Source organism: Anser brachyrhynchus (assembly GCF_964034855.1).
Source record: "Anser brachyrhynchus genome assembly, chromosome: 4".
NCBI classification, from domain to species: domain Eukaryota; kingdom Metazoa; phylum Chordata; class Aves; order Anseriformes; family Anatidae; genus Anser; species Anser brachyrhynchus.
In genome coordinates, this window is record NC_137698.1 from 54,638,659 (window position 1) to 54,654,102 (window position 15,444).

Consider the following 15,444-nt stretch of genomic DNA (forward strand, 5'->3'; position numbering starts at 1 on the left):
GTGGTGCATGGGGGTGGAGGACAGGACTGCATAGCACATGGAGACTGTTTGCAAGGACCTGTTGGAAAGCTGGATACACAGTTGTGCTCTGCAGAATATGGCTCCTCAGCCTGTTTCCCTAGCGTTTGAAGGAGCAGAAAGCGGCTCCCGTCTCCACAATGGCTGTTATCCGCGCAGTGGCACTGTGCCTTGCAGGAAGCTCTGTCCTGTTCCCAAGGAGAGCTGGGGAGAAGCAGGCAGCAACCCACCTAGCTTCCCGGTGCACTTAGTGCTTTGTGGAGATGTCAGGTGAAACCACCTGCTTTCTGCACGTGGCACCCCTAGAAGTACAAGGTCCTGTGCCTTTTCTTGCCCCATCTGCAGGCTGCTGGGGAGCCGTGTCCCAGCCAAGGGGCTGCAGCCCCAGCCAGGGAAGCCCGTCCCTGTCCTGCCCGCCTGCAGGAAGGGGGTGTGCAAAGAGTTGGTGTCTGCTGTGGTGCCTCGGGTGTGAAGGTGTGCAGGGATTTTGTGCTTCTGCCCTCAGCTCAGTGCCTGTGCGAGGTGGTTCCCCAGGCTGCGACTTCTGCAGGGTGTGCCTTCTGGAGCAGTCCAAGCGACCTCAGAGCATGAGCTCGTGGAAAAGGCATTCAAAGTACTCATGCAGATCTATATACTCCTTCAGTTTAAACAACTGTAAGGTTTTCAGAGCCTGAAAAAGTGTTTGTTTTGTCAGTGTCTTCTTTAAGTAGAGTTATTTTAGAAGAAGGAGGGTTCGTGCACTTTGTCTGTCCATTTTTGCTTACCGCGTACTACTTCCCCTATTTGTGTGTGGTATTTTAAGCTTCATTACCTCCCAGTGTTGATATGTCTGTGCTGCCTCTCTAAATTCAGCTGATGCCTGTTGGCTTCATTGCATGTTTCCAAAAATACGAACTTCAGAGCAACAGGATTCGACCAAAATAAGCGTTGGAAGGAAATAGTTGCAGGACACTTGGATACGCTGTGCTACAAACAAGTAGTGAATATGAAATGTACAGCACTTTACAGCTACCCTGTCTCATCGTATGCTGGAGATCTGTCTGCGTGAGTGCTTTCTAACTTGCTCTTTCTCTTTCTTCACGCTTTCCCGGATTCAGAGAGAGGTAAATGATTTTCATTTTCCCATTATTCTCTGTTTATCCTCCTGGCATGCACCAAACAGTGCTTGTATCAGTTTGCTTGTGAACGCTGTCGTACAGAAGCTAAACTTCAGCGAGGTGAATTCACGTGTCTGTCACCTTTTCAGCTTGCTATTAACTGTACTGTCGAGTTGAATTGACCGTTTCTTTCTTTTCCAGGACCCAAACCCTCAAGTATTAGCACAGTTTAAAGTCATGCAATACAGTGGGCTTTGATGTTGGCTTTTGGTGTAGATATTGTTGTTCTCTGTAATCTGAAATACGGAAAAGCTATATTATAATATCACCTTTCATTTTAAAAAATAAAGAGTGTGATGAGAGGGTTATAAGAGCTAATTATAGTGGCAGCTGGAAATGTTGATACTTATTTCCCATTTTTTGCATTCGTTTCGGATGCAGCCGGGTCGGTCGCTTGTCCTTAGAGTGGGACAAGAAGTTCTCACCGGTACGTTTGGTTTGTTTGGACGTACAAAGGGAGCGTTTGGGATCCTGGACAATGCTTCCCGTGTGCGGGAGCGCACACAGCGAGGCATTGTAGTCCCGTGCTTTGCAGCACAAGGGCTGCAGCCACGCCAAAGTCTCCTGCTGATGGAATCGTATCCCACGGATGAGATGTGGGTTTGTTTGCTCTTCTAAATTGCTAAGACTTGATGCCGGGACTGGGTGGAGGAGAAGTGGTTTAGAGATGCAAGCAGTTGCTCAGGTTTGCTTTGTGGAATATAATGAGGGCGCTTTCCGGGCTTGGCTGGTTTTTAATCAGTTCTTTAGGCAGCACTGGCCTAGGGAAATGTTTGAACTTTCTTGATGATGGCTTTGCAATCTAATGTAGATTTCATGCGTGTGGGAAGCGATGATCCTCCCGGACGAACACCAGCAGAAATGTGCTGCAAGCGGATTCGTGCGTAGTGTCTGTGCATGACTGCTCTGTTCTCTGTCTGCATAACAAAGAGCAGGGGAGAACCAGTGAGCATCGCTTATAAAACGATTCTCAGTGGAGAGATTAACTGCTCTGGTGTAGTCTGCTGTCTTCACTTAAATGCGCAGCAGTGCTTTGAGCATCTCGACTTGATGTATTTCTTTATTAAATCGTTAAATATTCCCTGTAAGCAGAGGCCTACATCTTCCAATTAGATCTGGAAGACGGAAGCATTGTCAAAAATATCTAAGTACTAATTTGTTGAAATCAAATTTACAGGATCAATTGCAAAAAGGCTGTTAAGTGGTTCGTAGGCATAACAACACATTCATCTATTTTAAGGAAATACGGCATTCATGAAATATGATAGACTGGCCATCCCGAGGAGTTAAACCAACAGTTTGTGTTGCTACAAAAGAGAAGCAGCAACTGCAGCAGGCTTGACAAGTTTCCTCATTTGTGTGCTTTCCTTGAGAGGCACGCTGCGCAGGGTCAGAAGGCAGCCCCCTGCCCATGCATATTTCATAAATGCTGTGAAGCAATTAAAAAAAATCACCTTGAAAAATAAAATACAATGTCAGTGGTCATTGTCTCCACTGGTTTTCGTAGGATCTATCCCTGAAGCTCTGTCTTTGTTCATGTTCATTTTAAAAATCAAGTGATGCCTGAGCTGCTGCTTGACTTTTCAGCCTGCCCTGTCTATCCAGCAGCTGGAGAGCAGCTGTGAGCCCCGCCTGCCCCCCGAGCCCAATGTGGCAGTCTGGTGGCCAGCTGCAGGCACGTGGTATGGGGGTCCTGCATGCTCCGGTGAAGGTGCTTGGCACCCCGGGGCTTGCTCTCACCAACATACTGCCAGCACTACGAGATGGAGTCTCCAGGGTGGTCCTGGTGGTGACCACGGCTGATAGGCAATCCTTCTCGCCTTGCTCATGAGAGTAGTGCTTCAGCTGTATGATTGTGAGGTGAGGTTGGGAAGGAAGACCAGCATGAACATGAATCTTAGCTCTACGAGGTGTATTGCTGCTCCTGTGCTGGCACAGCAGAGGGATCTGGAGAGCTCATATATAACGTCGCACCTTGGCATGGCTCTTTATATGTAAATCTGTGGTCCTCTGCAGCCCTCGGTAGTAAAAAGGGAAGGGTTTGTAACATCTCAGAGCCATCCTCTGGCTGGGGAGGCAGTGGCAGCAAGTCTGAGGGGAGTCCTGTCCAAGAGGAGGTGGCAGCCAGCCTGGAGATGTGGGAACATGTCTCGGGGCTTCTTCTGCAGCTTTGTGAGGATCAATGTGCCGGAAAGAAAACTGAAAGTCGTGCAAATGCTTTCAGGCTTGAAGCACTGGGCTCCAGAGGGCCGAGCTGGGTATCAGACGTATATCGGCTCCATGGGGTTTTAACAAACTAACTTGGAAGGGCGCAGAACGGTGGCAACGATAAGACATCAAAGAATAACTGGCAGGCTGTGTTTTAGGGCTGCCAGATGAAAGCCTCTGAGTATCGCACAAAGTAGCCACGGCTCCTCTTCAAGAGCTGGCAAGTGACGTTATCAAGGAGCGAAGCAAACTCAGCCTTCCAGCAGGGGATAACTTGCACTACACATTTTATGCATGAATTAGAAAAACAAGCTACACTCTGTCAGCGCCAGACCCTTTGAGGAGAATTTAATAAGTGCAGAACTGATGTTTTGCTTCAAGGAAACCCTTCTTTTTCTTTTTTCTTTTTTCAAGTTGTGGGAGGATTGAAATAAGAAGTCTCCTAGAAGTCTCTGCTTGCTTAACTACCTAGGCCAGAAATGAATGCCCAGGGCATGTAATGGTGGAGAAGCCTGCCATACTGGGTTGCAGCTGGGGAGCAGCCAAACAGGCACAGGAGCTCTGTAGGCTGGAGTTGTTGGAGTGAAGAGAAATGTCAAGGCTTTTGTACATTTTTAGGATTGCCAGCAACTATCAGAAACTTTGGGAAAATTCCTTCTCTCCCACAACTTTTCCAACTCTAGTCGTTGAGGAGAGAGGAATGTATGTGGTTAAATGCACAGAGACCGTCTGGGGGAAATGGGAAGGAGAACACTCATATGAGTGGGGTTTTTTCTTCCTTCTCATGCAGGATTTCATTCCACAGTAGATGATATAATTACTTGGTGAAGAGGGTTATGAGTTTCCTTTGAAGAGAGTGGAAGGAAAGCAATGGTCTCATTCAGTGTCTGTCTAATGTCTGGTAGGTGAAATGGAAGTTGAAAGGTCCTCAGTAAATCTTCTACAAAGAGATTTTGCATCTTATGTCAATGTTGTTTCATCTAGTTCTGGTTTCTTGCCTTTGGATTTTTCTTCCTGACATTGCAAACTACTTGATGTGAGCCGGCTAAAAACAACTGGCCTGAGCAGCATCCCACACTTCGTTTCAGTTATAAATCATTTCCCTTCCTCCTATGTGAAACAGCAGTCTTGGGAAAAGATTTAAAGCGTTAATCCAGAAGCCTTCTAGTTGTTGTCATATATATTGCTGCACAGCTGCTTGCACCTCAACGTCTCTGCTATTTTTGATACTAGAATATTTGTGTGTCACAGAAAAACCTAACGAGCATGGTCTTGTGCTTTGTGGCCCCACACTCACGGGTGCGTGTGTGGTGCACACCGGGACATAGAAATCAACAGTCATTTTCTGTAGGCTCTTTTGGGTGAATTGGAATCAATTTTAAGCCAAGCCCAGAGGATATCATTTTCTGCTTTGAGGATTCTTGTTACAATTTGTAATACATAAATCTGCAAAGCAATTTACATTTTTTGCACGGGTGTCATTTTAACACAGTTGTTTGAAATAGACGCAATTCAATTTTGATTGATAAAAGTAAAAATTTCCTTATTTCAGGGTTCAAGACTAGGCTCTTGGCTTTTTTATTATTATTATTATTAAACCAAAAAAAAGTGGGTTAATGCAGTTCTACACACCTTTGGAAAAGTAAATTTATAGTGAGAAGGTAATGGAGGATGTGCTGCTCTTTCAGGCTGTACTTAATTGGGATGTCTCCTAGGACTTCAGCCTAATAGTGGCAAATGGCCATGACTGCTACTCAGACAGGACAGCATTAGCATAAATCACATTTAATGTGATGATATTCATCCAGGGTTAAGCATCTAAGTGATGCCTAGCCAGGTGTTAAATAGGTATGGCTATCTAAGTTTCAGTCAATTACTGTAGACATTCAACAATTAAGGAGGGTAAAAGAGCAAATAAAAATGAAATTCCTTTCTACTTAGCACCTTACATTGCCCCTGCAATTCTCTAAATTGCTTTTTAAAATGTCTCTCAGTAGCACTGCACTCTATGAAAAAATAAGAAATTTCTGCTGTATTTTTTAACTATTCAGCAGAGCCAGTCTTACCCACTTGTGCAGCAAAATAAATTTCTCACCTACTTTTCTGGTTTTCTGGCTTTTTTTCCAGAGTACTGATATACACCCATTTCCTATATCCTGAAAGATACTGGTGGGTCTTGTTCTACACTTGCAAATGATTAAAACATAATCCAATCTATGCAGTCCCCTTCTCTATAATCCTGTACCAACAGAGCTGGTGTGTTTGTGTTGTGAACTTTCAGTAAATATAGAGCTTTTTGCTGCAATGAAATACATTATTCTCCCATTAAACTCCCTTGTTGTTCTCCTTGCTGACACGAAGGGAATTTTACCAGGAGCTGTGGTTCAAATCCTGCAAATTTCACATGCACACGCATCCTTTTGAGATGGGTAAGACTCCAGCTGGATGAGATGTGATCTATTAATCCTGTGCTGTAATCTGTATCCAGCAACGGGTTTTATAAAGGCTTTTCGTTTTCTTCTTTTTCTTGTTCTCCCAGCAAGGTGTAAAGGCAGGAGAATGGTAAAAGGAGGCATTTGCCCTTTTCCATAAATTTCTATTACAAACATGTTACTTGGCACTTCGTCATTATCAGAGGGGCTGGTTGCACATAAATCTCACTTAAATGTTAATCAGCTTCAAGTGAGCTGCCCTCGAATGAAGGCTTACAGAGTAAGCGACCTAGAAGGGATCTGAAGCGAAAGAAGTATCAGAGAGCAGTCTTAGGGCTTGCTTGGTACTCAAGGCTTTGGACAAGCTGTTGGTTGCCTTCTGGCCCTATGCAGGGAAAACAAGGCTTCTCCCAAGTTTTATTCTGTTTCCGATGATGCTGGGACAGATACGGCGGAGTGCTCAGAGCCATGCCCTTTGCCAGGAGAGCTTTGTTCTCCCTGCACGCAGAAATGCCTGAAGCAAGGCTGCTGCTGGGGATGGAGGAGCCAGCAGCCTGTGCAGCCTTCTCCAGGTGCCTGCTGCTGGCCTGCCCTGGGGGGGTGCTCCTGGGAGCGTGGCATCGGGGTGACTGCAGGAATTAAGGAAGTCAGAAGTATTGTTTGCATGCTGTCAAAATGGAAGAGGGTGGCTTGCTAGCTCATTTTGATCGATGACTTGAAAGCAGATGGTGCTGGCAGGGCTGTGGATGATGCACTACCGCCGGTTTCGAGGAACTCAAATTTCCTCCTCTGTCTCAGCAGATTTACAGACGTGGGCCCTGATCATCTAAAGGTTTATGCATATTCACAATTACCATATGTAATTAGCTGATTTACTTTGTTCAAGCTGTTCAGGTACTTAAAGTGAAACACTGGTGTGTGCGCCTGAAACACCGCTCTGCAGGCTTTATTAGCTCAGTCAAAATTGATGTACTAGCTGGTGGTTCACTCGCTGCCCTAATGGTGCTGTAATTTCATACCGCCGTGTTCGCACATGCATGCTGTTACACACACAAATATTTACAGAAGCAGCAGGACCAAACGCCGGAGTCGGGAGATGCTTGTGAGAAGTGTTTGTGTGGAGGCCGCGTTTCCTGAGCCAGGGGCGGGGGGGGCCAGGGCCCTCCTGGCAGCTCCATCCCTGCACCCACCGGCAGTATCCACGTCGGGAAGTGCTGCTTTTCGTGCTTTTTCAGGTTGACAGAGCGTGAGTGGGATTTCGCAGGACAAAGAAAAGATGTTTCTCACAGCTTAGGGGGCTTCCCAGGCCAAAGAGCAGAGACGCATTAACACTTCTTCAAGAAGTCCGTGGTGGAGAGTGTTAGGTGACCTGGGGTTGCTACCAGCTCTGTCAGAAAATGAAAGCATTGCGTTTTGACTAAAAAGAGCATTTTTGTGGGCAGTATTTGCCCTTTGGCAAGCGCAGAGCTCTCGTCAGGACTGCTGTCATCCTCCTGTCACAGGGACAACAGGATCAGAGAGGGAGGCGAGCCTCCTTGTCACCCGGCGTGTCCCGCTGCAGGCAGCATGTGCGTAGCCCTCGCCGGGCCCCTTCGCCCTGCCCTCGCCCCAAATGAGGCGACTTGGTCCCTTGGCTGCAGTTAGGCTTCTAGGGACAGAGAAATGCCACCTCTGCTTCTCTCCTTGCAAAGCGTATGTGCTCATTAAGTGCCAGCGCTGTCCTCCTTCCACACTGCTCTCCTTTGGTCAGAAAAGTGAATTTATGCTTGTGAGAGAAGCGAGGCTCAGTGGGCTGCCCCCAGTCCCTGCCTCTCCCTTTAAAAGCCTGCTGAAAATACTCTCACCTAAGGTGTTTCCCACTTCCAGGGCGCAGTTGTGAGTGTTGTTCTTCATGACCGAAATCTTGTCTTTGATCCTGACAGAACTCAGTCTTTAATTTAACACCGTTTTCATCGTTCAGCTCATTTTTACCTCTGCAGTGCTTGGAGAGTTTCACTGGGAGATGAGGTGCTGACTAAATGCATGTAGTGTTACTGTACAGACTCCCTTAAGGCCTGAAATCCTCACAGCTGATTCTGGGCCTCAGAGAAACCCTCTGCGGGGTGAGATTTCATGTGGCTGCGGGGGCTGGTCTGCAAAACCCATCAGGGGCTGGGTGGCACAGCGGCAGAGCCCTGCCTGGCCTGGTGTCCTGCTGCTGAGCTGGGTAGTTGGTAGCGGCAGTCACAGTCAGTTTCTGAGGCTGTTAAAACTTGAGTTGCTGGCAATGCGTTACGTCTTCCGAGCCCCCGTGACTTGCTTTGGTGGCTTTGTCCCATCTTTTTTTTCAATAATGATGTGTTTCTGATAGCTTTCTGGCTACCAGAAGGTGCGAGTTATCTTCGGCATTTGTGCAGCCCCTCGGAGGTGATGGCTTTGTCTGATCCTGGCACCACACAGTGCTCCGGGGGCTGGGCAGGTTGCTGCTTCTTTAAGTGGGTTGCACAGCACGAGCAACTCAGCAAAACAACCCAGGCTGCTCCTGGGATCATCTTGTAAAGGAACACATAAATCACTCATTTACGTGTCCTCCTCGAAGGAATATTACTGATTTGAGGTTAATGCTCATAAATGGTAATAAATAGCCGTGTAACTAATGGTACCACAGATGACTTTCAGTGCTATTTAAGTTAATGTGAACACTGGTTTCAGCTGTTACATCTGCCCTCTGAAAGAGTAAGCTTGTTCCAGCAGTGAGGGGTGTGCAGCAGGCTGCCAGTCTGTGCATCTTCGTTAGCCTGCAGTGATGGTCACTGCCAGCAAGTTTGTCGTGCACGTGATTCCAGCTGGGAATCTTCATTTTGCTTTTGAACCATTCAGCTAGGAGGAAGGAAACCCTTTTAAAGCAAGGCTTGGCGCACGTGCAGAGAAGCAAAGAAGCATCATCGTTTTCCAGGACACTCAGCGTCTCAGTGAGCTTGCAGTGCAGCGCGAGGGAAGAAGCTGCTGGGAGGCTCCTGCGGATTGTGGCTGAGGTACTCAAGCGTGAGGCTGGAGCTAGGAAAGCTCCAGGCATCCTCCTTAATAGACAGCACCTTCCGGGACTATTACACTGGACTAAACCACAGTCTCTGGTTTTCCCTGATTACTTCAGGACAAACATCTTCAACTCAATTAGCTTCTAGAGGGAATGAAGAAATTGGCAATTCATGCTGAGTTGAACCCTGCTAGGGATATCTACAAACTTTACTAAAGTCTGAAATATTCCTATATTACAGATCACATGGTTTAGGAGGGAAGGGACGTTATGTTTCTTTTTGTCCACGTGGGATATCCCTCCTATTTCTTCACCAGTTAGGGTATTGCTGGCAATTGGTTATATGTAAAGAGGAAATGCAGTGAAAAGAGGCTTCGGGTGTAACAGGCTGCTGGGGGCTCCAGCTTCCCTGGCCAGGTTTAGTTCCAGTTAGCTACTCACCATCACTCTGATAGAGAGGCCAAGTCCCAAAGAAATCTGCAGACAGCACGAGGGTCACAAAGTAGGATGGGGTGGTGGCTGCTCAGAGGACATGAAAAAGCAGAGGTGCAAAACCAGGGAGTGCAGTGTCTGGTACGGAACAAAGATGGCTAGGTAGCAAGAAGTGTTGGGAAGAAGCCTGGCTTTGCCTGGCTTGCATGCCTTCCCATGCTGCGGACCCAGCTTCAGGCACCCCTTGGGAAGGGGTTAATGGATGTCTTTGGCCTAGGAGGGTCGTGAAGGCAAATAAGTAACACGGGGCCATGGTGATGGGCTCTCAGAGCAGGGGCAGCCCTGGACTTGGTAGCCAAAAAATTTGAATGTATCATAAAACCCAATGCTTTCTTTACACCATTGTCACACTTTGACTTCTTCATAAGAGTTCAAACTCTTAAACAGCCTGAAAACAAGTAAGCATTTCTGTCCCCCATATTAGACAGCTATACCGTGTTGTGGTGACTGGTTGGTACAGTACAAAAAATCTCTTTTGTAGGGCATCCTTATTTAACTTTTGAAAAAATAAGGTCAGAAATTTAGGCCAATTAGTGTGAGCAAAGCTCAGCAGGTTCACATCTCCCTTATGCAACCAGATCTCTAATTATTATCTGCATATTTTAAACACTTTATACAGTCCTTTGAAATACATTGTTCTCTACCTAGGATGCTGTATGCTGTTTCTCAGCTTTTCTGTCATTTAAGAGCTTTGTGTGTTTTCTTTTGTCTTATTCTGCAACTCTCCTCTCCTTTGTCTTCAATAAAATATTTGAGTAAATTTTTCTGTGTATTTACAAATGCAGTTGGAATTACAGGTTGTAAGTTCAATAAATTGCCAGTGTTATGAAACTGTAATGAGCTCTTTAATTATATAGGTTAAGCATGAAACCTTAGCCATGTTTTAGGGGTATGCAATTTATTAATTTTGTATATCCGGTTTGTCTGAGGCATGCTTTATTCTCTGGCAGCTGAGACATAACACTTGTTAAATTAAAGCAGGACTTAATGTTTTGCAGGTACTACTGTTTCTAACGTGTTAATTTGTTTTGTCTGTGCAGAGACTTTGCTTATGTGGCAAGAGACAAAGACACAAGAATTCTGAAATGTCATGTGTTTCGATGTGACACACCAGCAAAAGCCATCGCCACAAGTTTACACGAAATCTGTTCAAAGGCAAGTGGATTTAAAGTCAACTGCATTAGTCTGTTGAGAGGTCCCTGGGCATAATACATGTATGATCAGTGATCTTACGCACTGTTGGTTTAGTTTTTATCTCTGGCAATAGGAAATGGTGTAGAGAATTTCTGAAGGAAAGGACACGAATGGGAGTAGTGGAAGGGTGAGCATTCGGAGCTGAGGGTAATATTTGCTTTTGATTTGACAAATGCGTATACAGACTGAAAATGTTCTTGAGTAAAAAAAGATGTAGGTTCAAAATGGAAAAAGAACGTGCAGTTTCAATGAATGAGAAATGGTGATATGAAACTTCGTATCAGGCCTTGTTTGAATGGTATTCTTCAAGCATGAAAACAGTTGCTAACATGGTGCTGCTCAGTTAGAGCTTAGATGTAGATGTAGACGTTCAGATATAGAGCTTAGTGATACGGTTTAGTGGAGGACTTGTTAGTGTTAGGTCGTAGGTTGGGCTAGGTGATCTTGGAGGTCTCTTCCAACCTAAATGATTCTGTGATTCTGTGAATTAAAAAAAAAATAAAAATCAGTGAGAAGGAGGGAGCTAAGCTACTGTAGTTACAAATAAATGAAGGATCTTGGTTCCTGTAGTAGCACTGTCTGTAATGCTGGAGAGGACTGTGCTCTTCAGTCATTTCACCTTACATATCTGCCACCATTCCCTGGTTACTAATTTTGGTTTTCTTGAATGGTCAGCTCACGAGTGTCCTCTGTATGGTCATTTCATGCAGTGTTAGGGCAGCACGTCCTTTACAGCAGGAAAATCTGTTTGAAAGGCTTTATAGCAAGAAACTTATACCAGACTGCTTGAAACTATTTTTAATTCTCTTATCGAGCTGTGGTGAACTTGAGGCTATATTACGCTGCTCATTTTGTTTTTCCTTAAAACATGTCAGATTGCACCAGAGGAAGAGGGGACAGTGGGGACAGAAGAACACGATCAGTTCTCCCTGTGTAACTTGTCCCTCCTCATGAGTCACGGCTCGTCCAGAAAAGCTCATTATTAAACCCTTGGGTTTTAAAATTGTGCTGATTTATTTTATGCCTGTGCTTGTTTGCTTTTTACATTTTGTCTTCGCGTTAGTGAATGAAGGTCAGGGGTGTCAAGTTCCTCCCTGTAGCCAGCTGTATAGTCTAAAAAGTTTTAATTTTTGCAACGCTGCAGACATGGCTACTGAATCTGTGATGTTTCACCCCAACAAAGTGCAAATTTACACTGTGTATATCACCGTGACCTTCTGGGCAGCAGGGTTTGCCCGAGGCAGCAGCAGCAGGTCGTCCTGCTGGTGTGTGAAGCTGCCTGGGGACATGCTCGGATCTGGCAGGGAGCCGCAGGGGCTGAGCCTGGGGAAGCCTGGACCTGCTGTGTCCCTTGTCCTTCTCCAGCTCTCGGTTCTCGCAGGTGTTTCTAGCAAGTCTAGCAGGGAAAAAAGCGCTACGTGGGCCCTGCCACAGCTGCTTCTACCCAGTCAGCACAGCAGCTAGGATTGCCACGGCGGCGATACGCAGGGGTATCTGACTGTGCTGTCAGCGGGGCAGCAGCGCTGTCACGTGTGTAATTGTGACATAAAGCTCCCAGCAATAATTTGGGATCAGAGAGCAACTGAGCGTTTCCAGCCGTAGCTAAGTGTAACACGGAATGAAATAGGATTGTGCTGCTGGGCAGAGCCTGTTCCTTCGTAGTTCAGCAATAGGTAGAATCTGATTCAGCAAGCACTTGGCATGTGCTCTCTGGCACACTGGACCTCTTTGCTGAGTTAGGGCTTATCCCTAAGCTAGTGTGTATCATTTTTCGTCCTCGTGGGGAGTACTGTCATATGTCCCTGTAACAGAAAATACTTCCAAATATGAAATCTAGAAGGAAAAAAAAAAAAAAAAGCAATTTGCCAGAAGTATCTTCATACCAAGTGTCATCTGCTGGAACACTGGTTATCTCTATAGCTTAATTATAATTAATAGTCATCAGTGTAAAGAAGCAGATAAAAAGGTTTCATACATGAGCTTTGGAAAAACTCCCTTACCTTCCCTGGGTCCCTCCTCAGTCATACGTTTTTAGGAAATAATTGTCCAAAGTGCCTGTTTTGAAGTGTTTTCGTCTAGTGCTAGTAGTACACGTTTTGGGGAGGAACATGTTGCATTTTGCATGGGATTTTTAAGTCCAGAAGAAACATAAAAATGGAGGAAAAAATGACATGTAGCAGAAGATAGATCAGTGAGGAACATAAATAATGAACACACTTCTTTGTACATTAAATATTTATATTTCTTGCTCTGTTACTCCTCCCTGCAATTTTTCTGTTGATAAAAATGGCTATGTTTTTTTTTCTCTTCCATTTGTCTCTCACCTAGGCTCGGGTGTCTCTTAAGCTCTTGATGTAGGTGAAGAATGGTGAATAAACTGGCAGCAAATTAAAGTTCTTTACAAAGTATAACCTGTTTAGTTATGTAATTCCTGACTAATTTCTGGAATGAGGGAGTAATTTCTGGAATAGGAGTAAAGTTATACTTGGAGTTATTACTGTACTACATTTTTGAAAAAAATGTCATGTTATCACTGTCTTATTCAGATTATGGCCGAACGGAAGAATGCTAAAGCTATGGCTTGCAGCTCACTACAAGAGAGGAGTAACGTCACCCTTGATGTTCCTCTGCAAGGTACTATACATTACAGCTCAAATCCTTGGGATTGTGCTATTTTAGATACGTTTCATTTCTGCTGCTGCTTTTGACCAAAATGCATGGAGAGTGTAATCCTGTCTTAACTGCTCTCTCTGGTAAGCTGGTATTGTGTTAGACATTTCTAATTCTTGGTCGTGTTTATAGTAATGCAGTCATAACAGCTTGTGCATTCCAAAATACGAATTTTGCAAACACAAAATCTTACTTGTGGCTACTTGCATGTATATCCTGCTCGCATCAAAATACTCTTGACTATAGACTGCAATAATTGGCCAAATACGCCCTAAAAGCAGATTGTGCTCCAGTTAATCACATGGATTCAGAGGAGCTGTAGGACTCCTCCCCCTAGGTTTTATCATCAATTTTAGCAACTTCCAAGGCAAGAGGTGCAAGTGGGTTGTCATCCAACCTAAGGGTCTTCTGCACACTCTACTGCGTGGTAAAAGAAAGTTGCCTTTGCATGCCTTTGTTAGTTGTAGCTGAATAGCTGCTGTTTTGAAGGTATTCCATGAGAACAAATGTACTATGTATTAGCTTACAGAAAAATACATGCTTTTAGATCCACCAGTTCACACTAAATGCCTTACTCTTAATCCATCAACTTGTGTAATTTTCTGCTCAGACAAAAGTATTGATTACTTGTAGCCTGTGTTTAACACATTAACAGGGATTGTTAAAACAGTTTCCAGACTTTATATGGTTATGCAGTGCAACTCGGGTCTGTATGTCTCAGAGGTGCATTCATTTATATTCTCTGTGTTTTTTTTAATATGTCAGCAATATAATGTGACCCTATTTTTAGTGTAGATGAAGAAGAATTGAAGTGAAGAATTAGATGATGCAACATTCTAATTTGCTTAGAAATTATTTGGCATTATTCTTGTCAGAGGAAGTGTAGATTTGTCTTAATCAATGCAATACCTTCAGAGTATAATGACTTGGTAAACTATTTTATGTTATTGATGAAATAAAAGTCTTTTTCCCAGCTGTGAGTAGTGATAAACAGAAATTTTTGTTCCCATGTAGTAGATTTCCCAACACCAAAGACAGAACTGGTGCAGAAGTTCCACGTCCAGTACCTGGGCATGCTGCCTGTAGCTAAACCTGTGGGTATGTACCACTGTTACTTCTGACTTCAAAGGTAACTCCCATAAACTCTAAGGGCTGGATTCTGTCTCTCCAAGTGTAAATGTATGATTTTCAAAGGGTAGCAGTTCTTGAACTTCAGTCGTTACAGCCAGACGTGAAGACATCTAGTGTTCAACGCTTCACGTAAATGTGTGTTTTGCAACCAGGGTATTTTGGGAGCTGCTAAGAAAGCATTTTCTTTCTAGTGCTTTCTCTGAATATGAGCTCTGCTACTAATGAGAAGGGCTTTGGAGAACTGAAGTGGTGCAGCAGCTAAACATGATGCTATCCCATTTTTTTCTAAGCCAGAGGCACCTGTTTTGCTTTTGCAGATGAAGAAAACTAACTTCACAACCCATCATCAAATTGTTTTTAATGATTCCAAAACAATGTGCTTTCTGTACTACTATGTGCAAACAAAATTGTTACTGTTCACTTACACACATTTTCTTCTGTTTCAGGGATGGATACTCTGAACAGTGCTATCGAAAGTCTGATGGCTTCCTCTAGCAGGGAGGACTGGATGCCAGTTACCATGAATGTTGCTGACGCTACTGTCACAGTCATCAACGAAAGAGTAAGGCAGACTGTCTTATTTAAAACATGTTTAACATGAGTGTTGAAAACCAGGAACATATAAGCTCTAGAAGAAAGTATTTGTTTTTACTAGAATTCATTTGCTTATTTTGCATTTTATTTCTTTCCAGGGCTGTGAGTCTGCACACATCTCTGTTTTACAGAGGCTGTTACTGCTTGTGTCAGCTTTGGTTTTATTTACCATTCCAAGCATATCCTCAGAAATACAAGTATTTGTTAGATACTTAAAATAAACTCAGTGTTATCCTTTTTAGAAGTTTTGAGCCTAAAATATTGCAGGGTAAGCCCTAAGTAGCAATCCTACTTTATTCTCGGTATGGAAGCCAAAGGTAATACTACAATTTGTTTCACATCCTGTCCTTTTATCTACATCTGTTGATGAGGTCCTAAAGCAACATTTCTACACACCAGTGATAAGGGAATGTCTTTGAAGTCACAAGAGCCATACATTCTTCACGAAATTGCCACATCAGTTTTAAACTTGCAGTACTTAAAATGCACAAGGTGCTCAGTGCTGATGCTCAAAGCCCTTGTGCTCTGCTGA

The 15,444-nt window shown here is 44.3% G+C and overlaps 1 protein-coding gene across 4 annotated transcripts in view; it reads left to right on the forward strand.

Annotated features, from left to right (window-relative positions):
- The window catches only part of APBB2 (amyloid beta precursor protein binding family B member 2), a 172,828-nt gene that overhangs the window by 153,323 nt on the left and 4,061 nt on the right, over window positions 1-15,444 (forward strand). For all 4 annotated transcript variants that reach the window (XM_080589357.1, XM_080589360.1, XM_080589358.1 and 1 more), the window contains exons 12-15: window positions 10,364-10,478; window positions 13,064-13,151; window positions 14,202-14,285; window positions 14,765-14,880. In XM_080589357.1, coding sequence (XP_080445483.1) covers window positions 10,364-10,478; window positions 13,064-13,151; window positions 14,202-14,285; window positions 14,765-14,880 — 403 coding nt within the window. The remainder of the gene's footprint in view (window positions 1-10,363; window positions 10,479-13,063; window positions 13,152-14,201; window positions 14,286-14,764; window positions 14,881-15,444) is intronic.